Source organism: Trachinotus anak, unplaced genomic scaffold (genome assembly GCF_046630095.1).
Source record: "Trachinotus anak isolate AG129_WGS33_773 ecotype Australia unplaced genomic scaffold, CSIRO_AGI_Tana_v1 ptg000010l, whole genome shotgun sequence".
Classification (NCBI taxonomy): Eukaryota; Metazoa; Chordata; class Actinopteri; order Carangiformes; family Carangidae; genus Trachinotus; species Trachinotus anak.
Genome location: NW_027273861.1, coordinates 4,463,201 through 4,484,304, shown reverse-complemented (window position 1 = coordinate 4,484,304; position 21,104 = coordinate 4,463,201). Strand labels below are relative to the sequence as shown.

At 42.2% G+C, this 21,104-nt stretch overlaps 1 protein-coding gene across 2 annotated transcripts in view; it reads right to left on the bottom strand.

The window, feature by feature from the left end:
- Positions 1–4,524: 4,524 nt before the first annotated feature.
- The window catches only part of prdm5 (PR domain containing 5), a 34,542-nt gene continuing 17,962 nt past the window's right edge, over positions 4,525–21,104 (bottom strand). The window contains exons 14-16 of one of the 2 annotated variants that reach the window (XM_071487031.1): positions 12,530–12,615; positions 7,875–7,979; positions 4,525–6,025 (exon numbers count right to left, since the gene is read on the bottom strand). In XM_071487031.1, coding sequence (XP_071343132.1) covers positions 5,861–6,025; positions 7,875–7,979; positions 12,530–12,615 — 356 coding nt within the window. In that variant the 3' untranslated portion in view covers positions 4,525–5,860. The remainder of the gene's footprint in view (positions 6,026–7,874; positions 7,980–12,529; positions 12,616–21,104) is intronic. The other variant, XM_071487032.1, reaches the window with a different exon arrangement.

Genomic DNA, 21,104 nt, shown 5'->3' with positions numbered 1-21,104 from the left:
GTTTGACCAATAACTTCCTGTGGAAGATAGATGTGTTCTGGCCTGGGCAGCTGTTCGCTGACAACAGTCACTCCCCTCGCATGACGCCCCTGTATGGCAGGAGGGAAATTATCATTCAGTGCACGAATGTATGTGTGTAGCTGCCTGTGTGTGTGTGTGTGTGTGGTCTGGGTTAATAAGTTCAGCGTGGCTAATTCACAGGACCCAGACAGGAATCCTGGTCCCACCTCACACTTTTCAGAAGGGCCACAAACACTGGAGGCCTTTCTCCATGAAGTTAGCGTCCTTGTGCATGTTTGACACTGTGTGCACGTGTGTGTGTGTGTGTGTGTGTGTGTGTGCGTGCGTGTGCGCATGTGTGTGGACTGTTCATTGGACCAAAACCTAAATCAGCACATGAAAGGTGTGTATCTCAGTGTTGCTTCTCCGGCTGCTCTGACAGGAAACAGACCCTCACTGTGGTATTTGGTTTCTCTAAACTCACACAGGACTCGATTTCAAACATGCTGCAAAATTCAAAACAGAAATGTAGCATGAGTGGGGACAATAGGGCCAATGTTATGTCACTTGTTAACTTTAATCTCAGAGATCGCTCTCTGCTTTTCCCAATACATCAATTTAGCATAAATAAAACAACTGAAAATATTTCTGCATGTATTAAAATGAGAATTTTCTTTCATCCAATGCTAAAACTTTCAAGAACAGTTTAATAATTTCAGTGTCCTCTCTCTGTGTGTTCTCACAGTGAAACATTTGCAGTCCTTAGCCCAGCAGGTGTTTAGTGTTATTTGTGTTGGGCCTCGTGCATAACAAAGGTCTCCCAAAATGCTAAGTTTATGGGGGCTGACACAATAACAGCGCAGGGAGGGAGAGGATGAGCAACAGTCTGACAAAAGAGAAAAGAGAGGACTTATAACACATCTCTCGTCACATTTGAACAAATGTTTTGGCTAGACCAGTTGAGTCTTCTCTGTCATCGCTAATCACCTAACAATAAATCCCTGAGCAGCACTTGGGAGGGAAGGAGGGAACCAGAAAGAGGAGTCTAGCTGCAGGAGGAGCAGCCTTTTGAGTAGTATCTTTAAATATTAAATGAAAAGAATGGGCTGAATTTGGTCTCTGGCGGCTCATCACAGACATTTTCTCCTCTGTGGTTCACACTGAACTGCGGTGAAGGTCAAGATCTTATTGGATTTTCTGTTTTGTTGTATGTTTTCTGCCAAGTTGAATTTCCGCTTTGACAGCTGAACCTGAGCACTATGTGGGCGCCGTTTCTTTAACTCCCATGGCCCATTTTGTAAGATTGCACGTTGTAAATGATCAACCTGTCTACATTGTCTGACTTTTGTCATCTGCTTTGTTGCTACAATGCGTGGCCACGTAAAGAGACATCCAACTAGAGTATGAAGTGAGGACAGCACTCTAGCTCCTAATGAGACTGAGGAGTGATGGCACACAGCAACAATGTGCTGACAGAACTGACCAACACCAAAGCTGCCGAGGTGGAGCGACACACCGGCTGATGTGTTTAACCCTCCAGCCTTTCAGAATGAGCCTCTACGTCTTGTAACTCACTGCAGGACCTTTCATCTCCCGTATTTCTTCACAGTTAGAGAAAGTCAACATTCATGTTTATTGGAATTAGCATCTATACTTGGCACAGGCTGAGCCATTCTTACAGCGTATGACCTCCCAAAGAAGACAAAACTGGTAAAAGGAGACAATCCTCCGTCATTCTTCTGTAGCATTTCCTGGCCAGCTTTCAGCCTGTATACTGTCGAGTTCTCGTCTTTCTCGAGTCCAAGGCACCATTGTGCTCCTGTGCTTCAAATGTGGTTCCATTTCCTGCAGGCACTTTAAACATAAACAATCAGTGTATGCTGCGTTCTCATAAATATACCTCTGCTCGGGTCTCGCAGGGTGAACTCTTCACATGAGAAACAAAATTTGACGTAGAATGAGACATGTTCCCAATTTCTTTGCCTTAGAAGTGAAATAGTTGTAAGTTTGAATCATGATGTGATTATTCAAATCAAATTAACAGATTTTTTGGCAACTGTGATACAGTTCACATAACATTATTGACCTCTTTAAGTGATAAACCCTACACTATAATCACTAGCTACCAAGCAGCAAGCTCCTGGGGAGGTTATGTACAGTGTCCTTTTAAAACTGCTACATCAGGAAACAACACTGAAGAGAACTGTATGGCTAAACCAAACCTGTCCATTTGTGGGCTGTAAAACAATGAGCTTAAAGTTTTAGAGATGTTAAACATTTGACCTATTGTTAACATAAAAATATTAATCATAGCAGCTTTAAAAAATAAACTAATTGTGCACTAATAATAAAAAAGGACATTTTCAGAAAGGCAGTTCTAGAGTTTCATGTTGTGTTGCTTAAATGATTGTCTGCAAACGAGGATGAATGAAGCGAGTAAAGCTTAAGGATGCTAAAACCCTGAGAGCTGCAGTCATGTGATAATTCATTCTAACGACCCCTTTCATATGACACATTGTTATTTGTTGTGTTGTCAAAATAAAAATTGTGATTACAGCAGCTTTTAACATTAAATTCTGAAATACTATATTGTATGAATCCTCAATTTTCAGAGACGATCATCCTCAGTTTTTATGTTGTCTTTCTTTAATGATTGTGTATAAATGCTGTTTGGGACTGTGTCGGGGTTGAGAGTTGCTGTGAGCAGTTTAATGATAGTTCCTCTCCTAATTTCCTCCCAATGAAGATCCCTGTCTACCTGACCTGACACACCGGTCTCTAGCCTGGAGTGCTGTCTGAAGACTAAATTAGAACCATCTTGTCAGTCTGCGAGCGAGACTGAAATAAGGTGAGAATGGGTGCTCGAGCCCTTTGGCTGAAGCATTTGACCTTTTGCTGGTTTTCAGTGTCAAGGATTTTTAGCTTACTCAAGTTCCAGAGCCTGTTTCCATGGTAATGTGGCTTTAAGGGAACGTCCATCACTGCTGAGAGGGTGACCCAGAATACCCAAACACACCCTGCCCCATCGTATTAAAATTCTTCTGCATGGCACTATTCCCTGGGCACACGCATTCCTCATTACCGTGGTCAAGGGACGTGGAAGGAAAGGCTACCTGTTGCTATGGAAACGTTGGCCAAACACAGAGGTCAGACAAGCGTGTTCGTGTCATTCCTAACGTGACAGCGGTTTGCCATAAACCGGGGCTGTGGTGGTAATGATACTCCTGAGCAGTGGGCAGGGCCGGCGTTCGGCTCTGTGGACGCTGGTCGGGGCCCAGTCTGGCCACACTCACAAATGTGGAGGCAACACAGGAAACTGGGGCTTACAGTAAAAACATGTAATTAGAAACACATTGACTTTGGAGCTTTGGCGTGATACACCCAGTAGGAAGGGAGAGATGCATGTGGGGAAAAAAAAATTCATTGAAGTGGAGGACAAGATCAGTGGGTCACTGGGAAAGTCCCACGAGAAAATCAAATGTTATGAGACAAAAATGGAAAAGCAGAGACATGGACAGTGACAGGCACATCGTTACCGACTTAAGAGAGCGGAGCGATAATCAAAAGCAGGGGTATCTCAGCACCCAGTCTGACCTGTCAGCTGGTTCAGGACAGACAAGACATGTGGCAGACGCAAATTTTCCACTGTTGGAAATCCCTACTACTACTACTGTTTACAAGATGCAATATAAACGCCACTGTATGTGAGAGTGCGTCAGTATGGCCTGGAGGCCTCACCACCACAGAGCAGGCGGCGGGCAGCACGAGCTCAGCGGGCAGCGGGGCCTCAGCAGGTCCAGGCGGCTGGGGCCACGCCCTGCACGGTCACGCAGTGAACCAAGCACCAGAGGGAGAGCGGGTTAACTTGGCCACATGTGAACTAAGAGCCATTGCTAACCATGCCTCTGACAGCGGCTGATAGGAGCACAGAGGCGTCGTGCAGTTTTTGATTTCTCTGCTGCGAGCAGTGAAACTGAAATGTAATCTAACATGAATACCCATAATTAGTTAATTGTTAAACAAACAGCACACACTCAAAGACGTGAAGACAGACATACTGCAATAGTTATGTGTTTTCAGGAAGCCAAAGCCACACATGGCAAGATTTATTGAGTTTGAACAGGAGCCCATTTGACAAACTTCACAGAGGGATGAGGACTCGCAGCTCTCCCACTTCACTCCACCGCTCGTGAGATTCTCACAGAGTTAAATCCTGAAATACCAGAGAGCCTCCGCAGGGGACGGACATGAGAAAGAGTCCCCGCATCCACACAGAGAAACCATCAGAGACACTCTTTAGTGTGTGGTTTTACAGATCAGGCGAGTGGTGACTGTGGCTTCAAAAAAAAAAAAATACAATTAGCCTTCACTCCCAGCACACTGCCAAACCAAGAATAGGGGTTAGATGAACAACGAGAAGTGAACACTTTTAATCAACTCTCAAAGTATTTCCTTGACCCCCTCCCCCTTTCCCCCATCAACAGTTCACAAACACATAATTAGAATGAGCGGAGGAAATGGATGTTTGGTGGTAGGTGATGAGGTTTTATACATTTCAAAATACAAAAGTGTGAAGTGACAACTCACAGTGTACAGATGCAGAATAAACAGCTGGAAAACTGGGCATTAATCAGAGGGGCAGTAAATGAGGAAGCAAATGACTGTGGATATAAAACAGGACAGAATTGCACTTCTACTGAAATACATGAAATACTGTATTAAACTATCATTAATAAAGAACAATGTAAACACATAGTTTAAGGCCCAATAATCCTGGGCCGTTCATATGAAAACGCTCAACAATTCATCACAAAAGTCAACAAACAGTACTTTGGATTTTCTTTTTGTCCCTAATTTGGGACATAGAAACAGTAACACACCTAAAGCACCACTGCTCTTCATACAACAGGTCATGGGAAAGAAAGGAACAGCTGAGCCCAGTCATCTGAAGTTAATGTAGGTGCAACAGTTATCCAGCGAATCAAAACTAAAAACAGAAAAACCTTCAAATTTCAGAGAAAATCTGAAATGGGGTCTTTTCAAATTAATTTTTTAGGAACTCCCATCTTGTTCAGCTTCCATCAACTATCCCACGGTGCAACAAACATCATGCAGTTTTAAGGAAAAGACTGAGGATAGTATGTCTATACTTTCACACTGTCATGTAAACAAAAACTTGCATTTGTGAGCTGTTTCAGATTTTGTTACTGTCCACTTCGCTCTCACCATCTGCCATTCAGCTATCCCTTTTTAATACTTCAGAGGTGATAGTGATCATAAATGGAGCAACATGTGTTTAAAGTGTGTCTCTGGGGCCTAACAGAATCTAAAGAGTAAACATCAGCTGTAAAATATAAGAAAGTGTGCAGGTAAAAAAAAAAAGATCTTTGGTCGTTTTTTTTTTTTTACTTGACAACTGGCCACAGATTTACAGTAAGGTATTCAGTAAATACCACAGTGAGAGAGGTCAGGTTGTAACAGTATGAACATTAACACTGGTTAGAAGTCGAAGACTGGAGGTGAAATGTCTGACATTTCATTTTTCTCTGTGAGCAGACACAGCGGCTCTGGAAGCAGATCAAACATATCTGGAATTTTGTTTGTTCAAATTTTCAAAGCAGACTCTAAACAGTATGACAAAAAGAATTACTAATGTACGGTCTATGTTTCAATTTCAGAATACTCTCCCTAATGTTTTCCATATTCTACATGTATGTATCTTTAATAATAACATTTCTGCTATCTATCCATCTTTGTGTACAGTATGTAAAGGCCATACTGGCTGCAAGAAGCATGAGACTGAACTTTATCTGAGGAATCAGATATCTGATATTTTCAGCCAGTGCCTCCATAGTTGCTTCTAGCTTTCTGTTTCCCCGTGGACATTTTCCATGTGTACTTTGAGGTAGTCGTTCCTGGTGAACTTCTTGTGGCACAGCTGGCACTCTGCCATTGGTCGGTTAGGGTTGTGTGTTAGCTTGTGCCTGCTGAGCATCTTCTTCAAGCTGAATGACAGGTCACACACCTACAGAACACAGAAAATACAGGATTTTAAAGGTCCCATATAGAATAAAGGTAGATGTCCATGTCTTTTTTCATTATAAAGCAGGTCTAGGTTCTATATTAATACTGTGAAAGTATCAAAGCCTCAGTCTACAGAGAAACGCACACAGCCTATATTCAGAGACTGAGCCTTAGAATGAGCCATCAGGACTTCTGGAACTTTGTGATGTCACAACAAACCAGTCACCACCCTCAGCCACGCCCCAAGCCCCGCCCACCTGGTCCCACCATCCAACCTTACAGGATTTGGTGTCTCTGAGAGTTTACCTGAAATCTGCTATATTTTTATTGGATCACTCACAAAAAAGTCAGCCAATCAGAAGAGAGGCTCAGATCCTCTCTTCTGATTGGCTGACTGACGTGTTGTTACTAGAGCTCAAGAGAGAAGCCTTAGAGAGGAAATGTAAAACTACACTGGGATGGCTTTTTGCTCTGAAAACCCCAAATATATTTTCTTATGGATATCAACACTTCAAATGAAATACAGGAAAAGTGTAAAATATGGGACCTTTAATACCCATAATTAAAGAAAATAAGCACTTAAAAAAAAAAAAAAACTGATCTTGTTTGCCTCCGCTCACAGTAGAGTTTAGTCTTATCACAGGCACAGCCGGACACACAGAGACTGATCTGTAAATCATATGCATGTACTGGTGACAGAAATCCCCTTTTTTTTCCACCAGTAGAGAGCAGGAATGCCTGCAACTTAACATCCATCATAAATGAGCCATTTTACACTGTACAAATGACTCCATCGTCCTCTATCAATCATGATAATCCGCCACTGGCTGGCGTTCAGCCGCAGTTTAACATACTGCTTCAAGAATCACAGCATGTCTCCTCCACACTCCATCTGTGGAGAGTTTCAGTGCTATGAATTACATTCAGAAAATCTCTCAGACAATTTACATCTGTGGGCAAAACATTGAAGCTATGAACAAAAGCAGCAGAACCACCATATCGTACCATCAATAGTTAACCAGGTAACTTGGACACTCATATTGGTGTGCTATCATGTTCTAGCTTGACTATCCAAGTGGAATTAAATACAGCTCAGACAATCTACAAATCTGATCCAGTGTCAGTGAAATATTTAAAATTTTATGGGGTGAATCAGTGGCAAGGGCTGATGGGAGTGGGGCCTCCATGTCTCATCATAACCCAGATGTTACAGGATGCTTCTAAAACATTTTTAATACAGCTATGACAGACGCTGCTTATAGAGCCCTTCTAGCTTGTCTGGGAAATGTTCCTGGAACCGTGTGATCCTTTTGTCTGACTCAAAATCCACCCAAATTACAGTCCACGTTATATATATATATATATATATATATATATATATATATATATATATATATATACACATGGCTCATTTATGATGGATGTTAAGTTGCAGGCATTCCTGCTCTCTACTGGTGGAAAAAAAGGGGACTTATATATATATAGTATGTGTAGTTAATTGGTCTATGTTTCTATTATTCACAAATGGCGATAAAACACGGCAATGAACAAGTTTGTTCAAAATATGAACAATGTCTTCTGTCGCGTGTTCCCTCCCCAGTCTCTGAGAATAATTATTACTCCTACAGTATTATAAACAGAGGGTAATTTCTTCCTCTGATCCTCTCAATGTGTTTACGTGAGATCAGCCCACTCTGCCTCTCCAGAGAACCAAGATCACTATCTGCCTCTCACTGAGCAGCTCCCCCAACTCTTCCCCACATCTGGCCTGGTGCCAGAGAGCCATCACATACAAGACTGAAGGCAGCCCAGGTTGGTTTCAAGCACAGTACAGGCAGGTAGATACTTACATCACATTGGAAAGGTTTCTCTCCTGTGTGGGTCCTCATGTGCTCATCCAGCCCTCTTTTCTGGCTGAAGGCTTTGTTGCACTCGCTGCATTTATACGGCTTCTCCTGCAGTGACACAGATACACAAACCAAATTCAAAGAGGGTACTTCATCTGTCAGTGTGTAGCAGAACAATACACAAAACAATACTTCCCCAGTTCAGTCACATATGGACAAAACCTGGAGGAAAAAAGTGTAATGATCCACATATGTGCACGCACACACACAAGGAAAAACAAAAACAAACAGACATGCACAGCACAGTGGAAAACGCAAGAAGATGTGGAAAAGCGCCTGTAACACACACACACACACACACACACACACACACACAGCCACACACACACACACACACACACATCCATTTTCACACAATGATACCCTCTCCCTTCACACCACAGTGTTCACCCCCTTTGAGTTTATGAAGATATGAAATTAAAGGTTGTACAGCTCCTGCGGTAGGGAGGAAATGACCGGCGTAGGGGCCATCAAAAACACATGGATTCCCCAAAAGAGTAAGGAAAACACGGCACAGAAAATCCCTTTGAACGTGTATCAGTGCACTGGCACTCTGGGGCTGTAGAATATCACTCCTCTGTCTCCACACCTCATCAGTTTACCAAAGAACATTTCCTCTGCGCCTTTTGGAGGTCTGACTCACTGTCAGTCAAACTACATATCTCGCTGTGGGTGTATTTTCACAAAAACTCCAAGTATTCCTGTGTGTGTGTGTGTGTGTGTGTGTGTGTGTGTGTGTACAGTTTGGAAGAGGGCGGACAGTGGGTGTGTCCGACAGTCAGAGGGGAAACAGTGGTGACTTGAGTAGAAGTAAGAAGCCTAAGATAGCAGGGAGCTGGTTCCCAGTGTCACTCTTAGCGAAGCTGTTTTTGACAAGACTGGCTGATAGCAAAGGCTCTACCCATTTAAAGCTTAGTTGTCATGGGAACAGGGTGAATGCAGGAAGTAAGGGTCCTGGGAAAGGCACTATCATGTGGGCGGGGCAAGGAGCGCCCAGTGACACAGGATACAAAAGGAGGTAAAGATCAGGCTCACTGCATGTGCGCATGTGAGCGGGTACATGTGTGTGAGCAGCTTTAAGTATACAACTGTTTGTGTGCATGTGGCAGAATAAAGAGGAACAATGACAATAAAGTAGTGTGTGAGTGTGTGTGCATGTGTGTGTGTGTGTGTGTATGAGAAACCTGCCTTGAGGAAACTGTGTGTGTGTGTAATGCAAATGTCCACTTAAATCTTCTGCTTTAACGAGGACTACCTCTTTTTCCATAAGGTTATAATGGTTCTTGTATACCAACAAAAAAAAAAAAGAAAACTATGAGGGGTCAGAGTTCAAAGGTCAGGAAACACATGGATGGACTTAGGTCATTTAGTGAACCCAGAATGCATCACTGTGACCCCGGTAACATTGAACATCTGTACCTGGTGACCTTCAGTCTTCAGCAGCTGTTCACCCTCTGACCTTTGACCTGAACGTTCCTCTGAATCTGACCACTCTCTGCAAAGAGCACATCTATAGAGTGCCGCAGGGATGGCACATTTTTGTAGGCCAACCCGCATGTTAGCGTCACCCAATGAGATTTTTACCTCGTCTTTTGGATAATTGCAGAAAATAAACTCTGTGACAAGGAATGTGGTTAAGATTATACCTACTAATCATCAGCATGCCTACATACAACAACACTCCTGAGCTGTGCCCGAAATCACCACCTATTGTATTTACTATAGCACTATAGTAACTGTCCACTGTTTTGTTTGAGTGTCCTTCTGTGTGTAAATCTATCCACAATGTAAAATGCCCTGAAAGTCAACAATGAGAAAGCATTGTTCAAGGCTTGTACTGCCACAATCTGGTAACGATCAAATAACGCAATGCTCCGCATTTTATAGATAATAATATAGATTGTTATACAAAAAATGTGTTCAAAATCACTCTCACTCTCACCCTACTCTCTCTATATAGTTCACTATAGAGTGGGTTAGCCATTTTGTGGTGTGTCTGAATGTATAGTGAGAAATATTACACTCTATATATTGGACTCATAGTATCCCACTCTGTATTATTATTAGCTCTGTATTAAGTCTTCTACCTCCGACTCACTGGATAGTGAATAGGGAGCAGTGAAGGAGTGAGTGATTTCAGACACAACCACAGATTAGTAAGTGTCTCAAATCTCTATACCACAACACCACAACAGCAAATCTAAGTCACCTGTTAGCTTGTCACCTGTGTCAGGCCGCAGAGGCACCGTCACGTATGTGTGGAACAACATCAACTCTACAAAGTGGTTTAGTATTTATATGAGCTGTGTTTGAACTGATTCCAACAAATTGCATTAGTTCATTTAAACTTTTTAATTTTGAACATGACCTGGTCCAAAACTTCTTGCCAAAGAAGAGAAGATGGAACTTTTGACATCAAGTGTAATTATATGGTATACATACATTCACATCCACTGACATCAGAAATCAAAACAATCTCATAAAATAACCCTGCACTATCCAAAGTATCAGCCGTTCATATCACCATCAAATGTGGTCCTTTTTATTTGCTGCTGATGTGGTTTGTGGTAAAAACACACAAACTCCAAACGCATCCATCTCAAATCGCCTGTACATTAACATGAGCTGCAGCCAAGTGACATTTGTTTTGCTCAACAGTGACTTCATCTGGCTCTGCTGTTTGTAACTGCTCAGCCCATATTTCACTGTGAGCAAAGGCAGATCTGGGAACATTAGGAACAAAACATCAGTCAGTTTAATCAGCAGCTCACTACAAAATTATACCTGTCTGTTTCTGCTGAGCGACGTCGACCTGGGCAGGAGACCTCCATTATCAACACACTGTAAGAGCAGAGCGCTGTGCTCTGGACAGCATTAACAGAGGACAAATCTTTGAAATTAACAGTGCTGACAGGCCGTGACTGTCACAGTCATAGCTGTAGAAACTGATGATGGAAATCTATGATGAAACACATATTAAGTCTCATTTATCAAAAGTGACACTAAAACACACGTCCAGATGCTCACAGGGAGCTCATGGAAAGCGGTGCTTTGGTGAAGAACATCAATGGGCCGAGAGGTGACGCAGGGAAACGAGCGGCGTCCCAACCCAGGAAATGACCTCATGACGTCCGGCAAGAAACCTACCTTTTCCTTTCTCCACCCTGAGCTCTGACTCACTTCATATTTACATGTTCAGGCCATTAAAGTTCTGTTTCCTATGTGTGCATCCAAATGTCTGCATTGCCACAGTCAACAGTCAGCTATAGAGTCAAGTGCTGTCAGTTTATACAGAAATAAAACTGAGTATGTGAGTGTATCTGATTTTCTCTTCTACCTGTATCTAAACTAGCTGTGGGCCACATCCTTCGGAGGCTGCATTTGAATTGGTGCGAGTAGGCTGTCCCATTTACATGGCTCCTTCAACTGCAGCCGAGAAATGCAGCCTTCTTTTCCTCAAAGGACCCGTCCGTTGGGTTCATTGCACACCAGTAATGAAAGCAAACAACACCAAGGATTGGATTCAGCTCAGTTCAACAGGTTATTGTACAACTGTTAAAACCAAGGGCCTTCAAAACTCAAGTTTTTGTAAAAAAAAAAGTTACGTGTTGTCAAGGTTGCTATGCAACAGGAGCCACATTTTGGGATGTAACGATAAGGTCGGGCACAGCTGGTGAGATAAAGCAAAAATCCTCCATAGGCCAGAGCGTCTCATTTCGGTTCGACTTTCGCAGTCTATGACGGCTGTGAAGGGCCACGCCCTTGAAGGACAATTTATAGAAAAAATCTGCAAGTGTCAGAATTACATCATAATTAAATGGGCACTAATGGGACTGAGTTAGCATCCCATTCCCTCGTCCTCTGTCTCTGTCCTTTATACAGTTGTGTCTGTTCTTGTGTGAATGTTGATAGTGTCTATAAAGGAGAGATCACGTCTGCTGCTGTCACACATCTGATTAATGCAGGAAAACAGAGACAATCACAGAATTTAAAGAGAACATGTCTGCAGTTAACTAGAATGAGACAGTGCTCATTTTGTAAACAACAAAACACTAAAACGCCTTTGTCATCGCAAACGTTTACTTGTCAAAGCAGGGAAAGCACAGTTGTTACTGACAACATAGAGGATGACAGTGTGACAGTGAAACAGTGTGCACAATACTAGGACCTTTAAACTGAAGCAGCTACATGGACTTCATCCACTTTATTATTTGAAGCTGTGCTTTTCATCATGTTAAACCATTGCTTTCATTACTTCAGTAAGTATATAATAATGTCACCATGCAATTATTATATATGATGGGATTTTTTTCATATGTAGAACAAACAGTTACACCTGAAGGTTACTGTGCAGTAAAAATACACCTGATTACAGTCACAACCTGCAACAGTCTGCTGGAGATAGAGAAACATGGCTGCAACTGGTTCGACAGTTTACCAGGGATTAGAGAGAAGTCGATTTGATGCACCAGAGCAAACACTCTGTGCACTAAAAGAGTGTGTTTATGATATGGACTGTAATGTGAAAAATGTTACTGTGTGTACCATTGATACAATAAGTCCTTACTAACAAGAGCATATAGATGGTTCAAACTTACACGAGTGTGTGTGCGGATGTGCATCTTCAGGCCATCGTTCTTGCTGAATGCTTTGTCACAGTAAGGGCACTGGTACGGACGCTCACCTGGGGAACAAAACACATTAACACACATCGCCGACATATAAATGTTATTGTACAGGTTTAAACACACAGTATGTAACTTCTGCCGCTAGAACAATAACAAAAGACGACGTTGGGTGACATGATAAAACAGTGTGGGATCATGGGAGTTGTTGTCTTCACCACCACTGTTATCAGCTTCTCCTGATGTGGATTTCTTCAGTGTCGTTCAGGAGGTTTTTACCCAGAGCCGAATTATCCACAGAGGTCTCCTCCTCTCCACAACACACAGACCCAGTGATTTTAACCAGTAAAAACACTAAATAGAGCAGTTTCACTTTAAAAATGAGTGATTCACCAATGCTCTTCAGTGGACTCAGGACGTCTAGGAGCTGCTGGGAGCTGAGATGTCTGACATTAACTCAGTTTTTTCTGTGATAATTTAAGATCCAGATGTCAGACGACTAAAATCTTCACCTGGTTCAAATAAATCATTTAAAACAACCAAGGTGTAAAAAGTGTATCTTTAAAATTTGACTTAAAACTGGATAAAAGTCAATTTTGAGCTTCTGGCAGACAAACTCAACGATGACACATGAGCATAGAAATATGACATCATTGACAGGCGACCAATGAAACGGAGCATTACCATGATTAAAATCACAGATTTCTCTGGTTTGAGAATTGATGGAAACATCTGGGAAGTACAAAACTAAACAACATAAATAACACAGGTGTAGTTGTTTAAGACATTTTAATGTGGAAAAGGTACATATTATACTTTTTAAACCAGTTTAACCTACAGTTATGTTTAACAGATTGTATTTAACAACCTCAGGGAGACAGGAAGATTTTTGATTGTATGGCAAATATGCACGTTTGTCACACACACACACACACACACAGTGACAGATACAAAAACATTCTCCAACACTAAGGACAAGAACATATAAAAATACAAAGCAAAAACCTGGGCTGTGTTCTGCCTCACAGGTGTGTTAGGTGTGTGTGCTGCTACAGGACCTCTGTCCTGTCCCCGTTCTCTAAAACGCTCTTCCTGACCTGGTCTGACGCAGTTTTGACCTGGCTACTGGTAGACCTGATAATCATTCCCTAAGAGCCTCCCTCTTCTCTGATGCACACTGACTTTCCACTGCAGAGCAAAGCTTGTGTTGGCCACAATTCATGGCCCGATATCTGAGCTACAACTGGCCAACAGTTTAGGAGCACATCAGAGGCAATGTGGCTTAGCCCCGTTGGATCAAAAGCAGTCCAGCCAAACTCCTACAGATCCTATCTGAGCATACACCGCTGATGACGAAGAGGAAGTGACAGGCTGTCAGTCAACCGGTCCTCTGACACATGGATCTCTTTATGGGGCCAGATCCACAGGCCAGATAGGATCACCACAGTTGATTACTAATCTATAGAAGAGATATGAGGTAACCTATATAACCACACTGAAATTAAAGACTCAGACAGGAAAATACAGTATGAAAAAGAAAAAGTCTGGGTTCAGTAATTGCATCATTTATTTCATAGCTGTGCCATTAATCAGAAAACTAGAGCAGACTAAATACATTTCCTATGTCCAGAAAACTAAAAATAGAGCGATCTGAATATATATATTCACACACACGCGCACACACACACACACACACACACACAGTACTGTGCCTCCAAGTGCACAAAGTACAATTTAATGAAACTGCCAAAAATGGATACCTGCAGCTAGACACTTGTGTCTATTCCTTCAGCACAACAATCACATTTTTTAATCTGCTTCATAGTCACATAATCTCTCTTTAGAGACTAATTGTTGAACAGGCAAGCAAGTAATTTTATTGATGGGGGAGATGTTTTGCCCCTTTAAGTAATAAGGTTAATTAGCTGTGTTTCTGTGGGATTCAAAATGCAAAGATGCTTATTAAATCAGAAAATCCATCTGGGGAATATATGAGAGGAGGAATATTATCAGAGTGGCACAAACATGACTGTGTTGGAGGAAAATGTCTCTTCTGTTTCTTACTGTAATTCCAAGTTACGGTCAAACAGCCAAGCCATGACTGAGGTGTTACGTAAATATCTAATGGCCTTTTTTTTATATTTGATTAAAGGTTACGTTGCTACAAACAAATGTTCAGGGCAGAAACAAATGCTTTTCTTGGCAATGTTTAGATATTTTGCATTTTGAATGATTTCATTTGAATATTGCTGCTGTTTTTTTCTGACTAGAAACTCAGGACTGTATCTGATGGTATTTTTTTTTTTCTGACTTGACCAGTGCTCCAACTTTCAACTGTCAAACAGCTACAATGGTTATTCATATCCCATAATGCCCTGTGGCTACGACAGCTGTTATGTAGCAAATATGCAAGTCAGGTTCTAAACCCAGCATCAACCCCCCCACAAGAGGGCTTCAGGGGAGCGCTGCGACACAAAGTCATAAAATATGTAACCTCGCACTGATGTAGAGAGGGTTAACGTGACATATGCAGACTGAGTACACATGTACACACAACATGTGCAGGACGGCAGCTTGGCATTCTGTCCCAAAATCCCCTTCTGTGCAGTTTCAGCCTCTAGGAGGCCTTTTGTTGACAAACAGGAAACTCTGAGTCCCAGATGTGCATTGAGACAGATGAGAGCGGGTCCTATGTCTTATGTAGCATGTGTGGTATCAGGTTAAGGCCCCGCACTAGCCTTGGGGAGCCCTGGAGAAGGCATTAGTGTGCTAATAGCACCGGAGCACTGTGTGCCAATGTACTTCTGTGGTTTGGATCACATCCCTCCCAGGAGCTAGCTGTTGTCAGCTAATACACAGCACAGACAACCACACCCTGCTAACACACAGGCTCGCAATAAGTGCACAACAATTCACCTACTTAACCTATGCACTGTGGTTCTGGACATATGCGCCTCATCTGGAAAATGCAAACACAGCAAATGATGGTATTTGATATCTTAAAAGAAGTCATTCATAAATATAGTCACCAACAGCTCCCACTACCTTTCCACTGCTTCAACCTGCTTGTAATAAAACAAGAGCAACTCAATCCCTTAGCGAAACAGGAAATAAACAAATGCTACTTAGAAACCTAAGTAGTAACAGTCTTGCAACATTGGTCTCTGTTATTCGTGCGAGAGGCTCAGTGTCTGTTCTACTGAGTGTTACTGTAACTAGAAACCCTCCACTTATTCTCCAGATTGAGCCAGATTGTTTGGGGATTATGAGGGGTGGCTGCAGCACTGAGCCAGGGCTTTATGTGTGTAGAGATGGTAACTGATTTAGCATGTGCTGAAACAGTACACCATCTCTTTGACCCCTGGTGTCTCCCCCGCCCCCCTGCTGTGGCCCTCACACTCCTTGTCTGCTAATCGATCCGTTTGGCACCCCTTGTGCGTTGTATATATGTGCGCTGTGTGTCTGGTTAGCAGATGGTCGGCTTTGTCGTTTTGCCTGCCGCACAGCGTTCGTGTTATGGAGAACGCTTTGTAGCTTCGGGGGCTCCGGTCTGAAAGACATTAGTGTAGTCCGTCAGAAATTAATTCCCGGCTTCCTCCAGTTCAGCCAGACAGTGGCCCTCCACTCTCTGCTCTGTGCCACATGCCGACAGAGGCCGCAGAAGTAACGTGATATCGGTGGGTTGGAGATGATAAGAGATCACCTTTGATGAGCCGTTGGAACGCCCAACAACTTTTACACTTGACCTTTCCATTATGGCCAGGGTCTCAGTAGATTTCTCCACTTCCTCAAACAGTTCTCTTAAACTCGCCCGTGTGAAGGTACCTGTATCAGACAAGCCTGAGCCCGAGCCTGAGCCTCGCCACACATGCTGCAGATCTGAACCTGACACACGTCTCAAAACGCAATCCTCAATCTAAATGAAGCGTCTGCACTGCTGACAGACAATAATTCAGTTCAGGGTAATTTTTCCTTACGAGACTGTTACCATGATGACAGTCAGGACAAACAAAATCAAATCAGTACACACACAGGTTCAGTGACTCCAGTTCTGCCAGACGTCTGTTTGAGAGCAGTTGTTCTGTTGTGAGATCACTTGAAGCTTTTTAAATAGATGATCAGGATCATCTGTCCTGTACAGCAACTGTGTGTTTGTGTCTGTTTTCTCTTTTCCTTTACTGAAAATAAAAAAAAGTATAGATTATTGTGACCTGTGAAAAACACATATTTTCACAAAGATCAGTGCCAGAGAGCAATCTCAGTTACAGCAATTCAAAATAATGCACCTTGACTGTAAGTTTCCCAGCACGGTCATTAAATGAAGTGATTAAGTTATTAAGTTTAGATTATACTGTAAATGATGTTTCACAATTCATGCAGCAGTGATTTATTGATGCTAAAAGGACACAACTGTAACACAAGCCTCTCGTTCAGGGAGGCAGATCTATTTTACTTGTCATCTGTCGTCCAAAAGTTACAATCCCATCCTTACTCTACATCTGTGAGGAAAACCAGACAGTGGGTTTTGGCCTGTATGTAAATTATCTGTTGTATATAATAACCCCATAATAAAATAATGGTTACCCAGTGGTGTGGGCCGGTGGGAACTGGGGCTTGTTGTGGATCTGTTGTGGTCCCTCAGGAGAGGAGGGTGTTTGTTTAGATGATTCACATTCCAAGCTGAATGAATTGTCCGAAACTATTCACTCTTTACAGATGTTAGTCATTTCTTTAAATGAATATAAAACCCGAAAGACACTGCACTTCTGTGAATTTGTTGGAAATACAGCAAACAATAACCTTGATTTGTCGTTATGGGTGTTTGGCTTGTTGTGTCGCGCCTCCTCTGACTAGTGTATGGTCTTCATATGATTCAGATTTTTTTGTCATAAAACGAGACAATTTCAGTGCAAATTGGTGCTGTGTGTGTGCTGCTTTTATCACTTTCCCCAGTTAGATTCATCACATGATGGCTTGAATTCGTCCTGACTCTGACAGCTGTTACTACTTGTTTTGTTTTATTTAGTCTCATGTTTCTGCTTGTTAAATCTGCAGCTTTACTTTGTTGGTTATGAGGATGATGACGAACAACTAACTTGAATTTATGAGAAATTGTTTACAACTGAACATGTGCAAAGACACTGGAGACCCACTGTCCTGTCGGCATGTAGAAAAAGTCCAAGGGCTCTGTTGTAACAGTCCAAAGCTCACGGTCTAAAGCGCTTGGCACAGATGTATTCAGGGCGTGTCCACATTACTTTTGCTATTTTGACAGTTACTGCACCAGTTTCATGGTTTAAAAGGGTTGGACTAAGTGTCTTAATTATTCATGGGAGTGTTTTGGGCGTAACATGCAATAAACCAATCAGAGTGCTGTCTCCCATCCCATTTTAAAGCCAGAGACAAAGAGACATCCATGCCAACAGTATGTCACAAAGAAAAAAGCTCCGACCCTCTGTGGCCTGTAACGACTGTAATCTAATGTTCCACTTGACTTATCCAAACATATCTGAACTTATCTGAAGGGCACTGTCACCACTCTCTACTGACAGGTTGTGTTGTGCATCCGCCTATATAGACACGTGTTACTCTTTTGGTAATGTGCCTTAAAATAAGAGTGAAATATTGCAACACTGACTTGAGGCCAAGTTTTTGTTGGTCAATCACACAAACGCTTTCCGCCGCCTCAAGGTAGCATTGCGCCAACACTGCGCCTGACCACACCTCATTAAGACCAACACACCCATGGGTGCTCAGATGGGCACAAGTGTATTTGCTATTTAAACGACATGGACACTGGACAGGAAAATGAAAACTGTGACGGTCTGAAACCAGTAAAGACACTTGCATCGCGCTTTGCATCGGGTGTAATTTAAGGTCCTGTGCGTTGAAGCTTGAATCTTAATACAACATAAACACCAAATCAGCATTAAGGGTTAAAATCCCACACCAATTAACTGTAACATAGCTCATGGGCTTATACTTATCATCGTGCCCAAACATGACATGTGCTATGATGTCAGTGTGACAGCGAGGCGCTGGGTTCTGTCAACATTTCCCTTGGCACAAATAATTTTCATGACCCCACTACGGTTATTTACCACATCATGGCACACATGGTGGGAAAGTCTGCTCTCACTGAGCTCTGATGTGGAGAAGGACACATTTGCTCCATCGTGGGGCCAAAAAGAACAATTTAGAAAATGATAGAAACATCCATCATAAATGCTGACTCCCAAAAAAGTCTTCAACATCCTCATCCAAGTTTTTGACAGCTCACATTTTATGGGTCGTCGGTGAGCTCATAAAGGCTGCTCTCTGAGACGACGCCTGCCTCTGTGGCACTACGACTAATTTGTTTGAGCTCAGCATGATGTTCTAACCAAATTAAACTGAAACTAAATACAAGCCAAATATACAGTGCATGTCCTAATACTTTCAGTTTGATGTTTTCAAATTCTTCTTTAATCATTTCACACGTTACCCATTTCTTCCATAATGCCCTACAGTGTTTGACAGTAAAATGATAGGGGAAGGAAATCTCTGAGGAATCCTCACAAAGTCCTCTGTGTTTAGCAGGTAAATAATCAATGCTGACTTGTTCCTGTGAAGCAGGAAGACAAACAAGATCAAGCTTTCCTGTCTGCCTTCTGCAGAAGCTGTCCATGTGAAGGTCTTTACCTCAGCTGGTGGCCTTTTTAGGAGCTTACTGACAGAGAAACTGGCCGTCTTTAAAGTTCTACTCACATTAACAGGGTTGTTATATGATTTAAACGTTCCACATAATCCAGAAGAGTTACAAAACTGCTCTTCACTGTTTGAGAATAAGATGAGTCTCGTCGGGATTGTTGCTCAGAAAACAATTCACAAAAGCTCATTTTTTTCCCCCTCACACAAAAACACAACAAACAAACAAACCCCAGTCTATAGAACGAGGGGACAGATTTACAGCCAGTCAGGGTCAAGGGTCATCCGGCTGGATGCTTTCTTGGAGTGGTCTTTTCTCACTGTGCTCCTTTCTTTCATTGAGGTGTCCCCTCGGCTCCCACCCCTCCCCCCGCATTCCTCTCCTTTGTTTATTCTATATAAATACAATCAGACTGGGCCGCGGCCCACACTGGTATACATTCTCCCTTTTCAGTTGGTTTGTCCTTCACACATACACATGTAGGAAAACACATACATGCTTGTGCACACATGTTTTTAACAAATGCACACACACATTCTGACACACTAATCTATACCTATAGGGAGAGTGTGAGAGGCTGCAAATGTGATTTAAGATGAAATTGTTATTAATTTGGTGCAGAGGAATCCAAAGGTGAACTATGGGGAGGTGAAGAAGCAGACGGAGGCATGATTAGGTAAAAGATCGGTTCCATTTTGATACCACGACTTCACCTGGATGAAACAGGAAGATGAAAAAACGTTCACCAGGTGTGTGTGTTCCCAGAAAACCAGCAAAAGGAAACGGATGTATTCAACCACCCCCCAAAGAAAAACAAGAGGACAAAGAGAGAAAACAACACAAGAAAGAAAAAGGAGAGGAAAGAGAGATGACGTTTAAGTGGGAATGAGGAAAAAAGGGAGTGAGGAAAAAAGGGAGACAGCCAGGAGCAGGCGAGAGAAACGGAGAGAAAGAAAGACGGAGCGACCAAGTTTAGGGGCCAAGAAGTGTGTGTGTGTGTGTGTGTGTGTGTGGCCGTGCCAGAGCTCTGCACCAGTCTGTTGGTAAGGAGACACACAGGAATGTGTAGCTTTCTAGTTTAAGGCAGTTTAATGAACATTCAGGGCTTTATTTTTGTGGTCGTGCAAAGAGTGGTGCAAGCAGTCCTACAACATGTTGGAATTTTTCTGACATTAAAATCAGCTTCATTCATTTGTTTGGGATAAACTGGTGTAAATCTGGCAGGAGAGGTGCATTAAGATGGGATTTAAGAATAGGAGTGGTGCCGTTTCTCCCTGTTTCCAGTTTTTATGCTCTGCAAAGCTAACCACCCGCTGGCTCCAGCTTCATATTTGAGAGCAGACATGAGAGTGCTATTGATCCTCTAATCTCAGCAAGACAGAAAATAAGTACATTTGCCAAAATATTGAATTATTCTTTGAAGAGACCCACATTTTGAGACTTTTCTGTTTTTTTTCATTTGTGTTTTGTTCATAAAGTCGTCATTTTTAAAACTTTCACCAAGTGCTGCACAGACTCAGAATCAGCACAACCTCAACTAATTATACATGTCACTCAATAAAGACTGCTGTACTCTGTAATAGGAGCTAGTAGTCCATAAAACAACAACATAAAAAAACGGATCTTGAATTTTTACATATTTCATAGCTAAAAACACTGCAGACCTTAATACCCAAAGAAATCTTCAACACAGAAAGTTGCGTACATTTGAAGTGATTTGAAGTTTCTATCTTTATCTGTTCATGAGCTATGTTCCGTCTTTTGGTCAGTATTTATGGGCTTTTTTTCCTTCTCCTTGAAAAATCTGCTCCAAAGCCTCAGATGCTCTAAATATCTGACTGGTCACATCCTCCTGTGCTT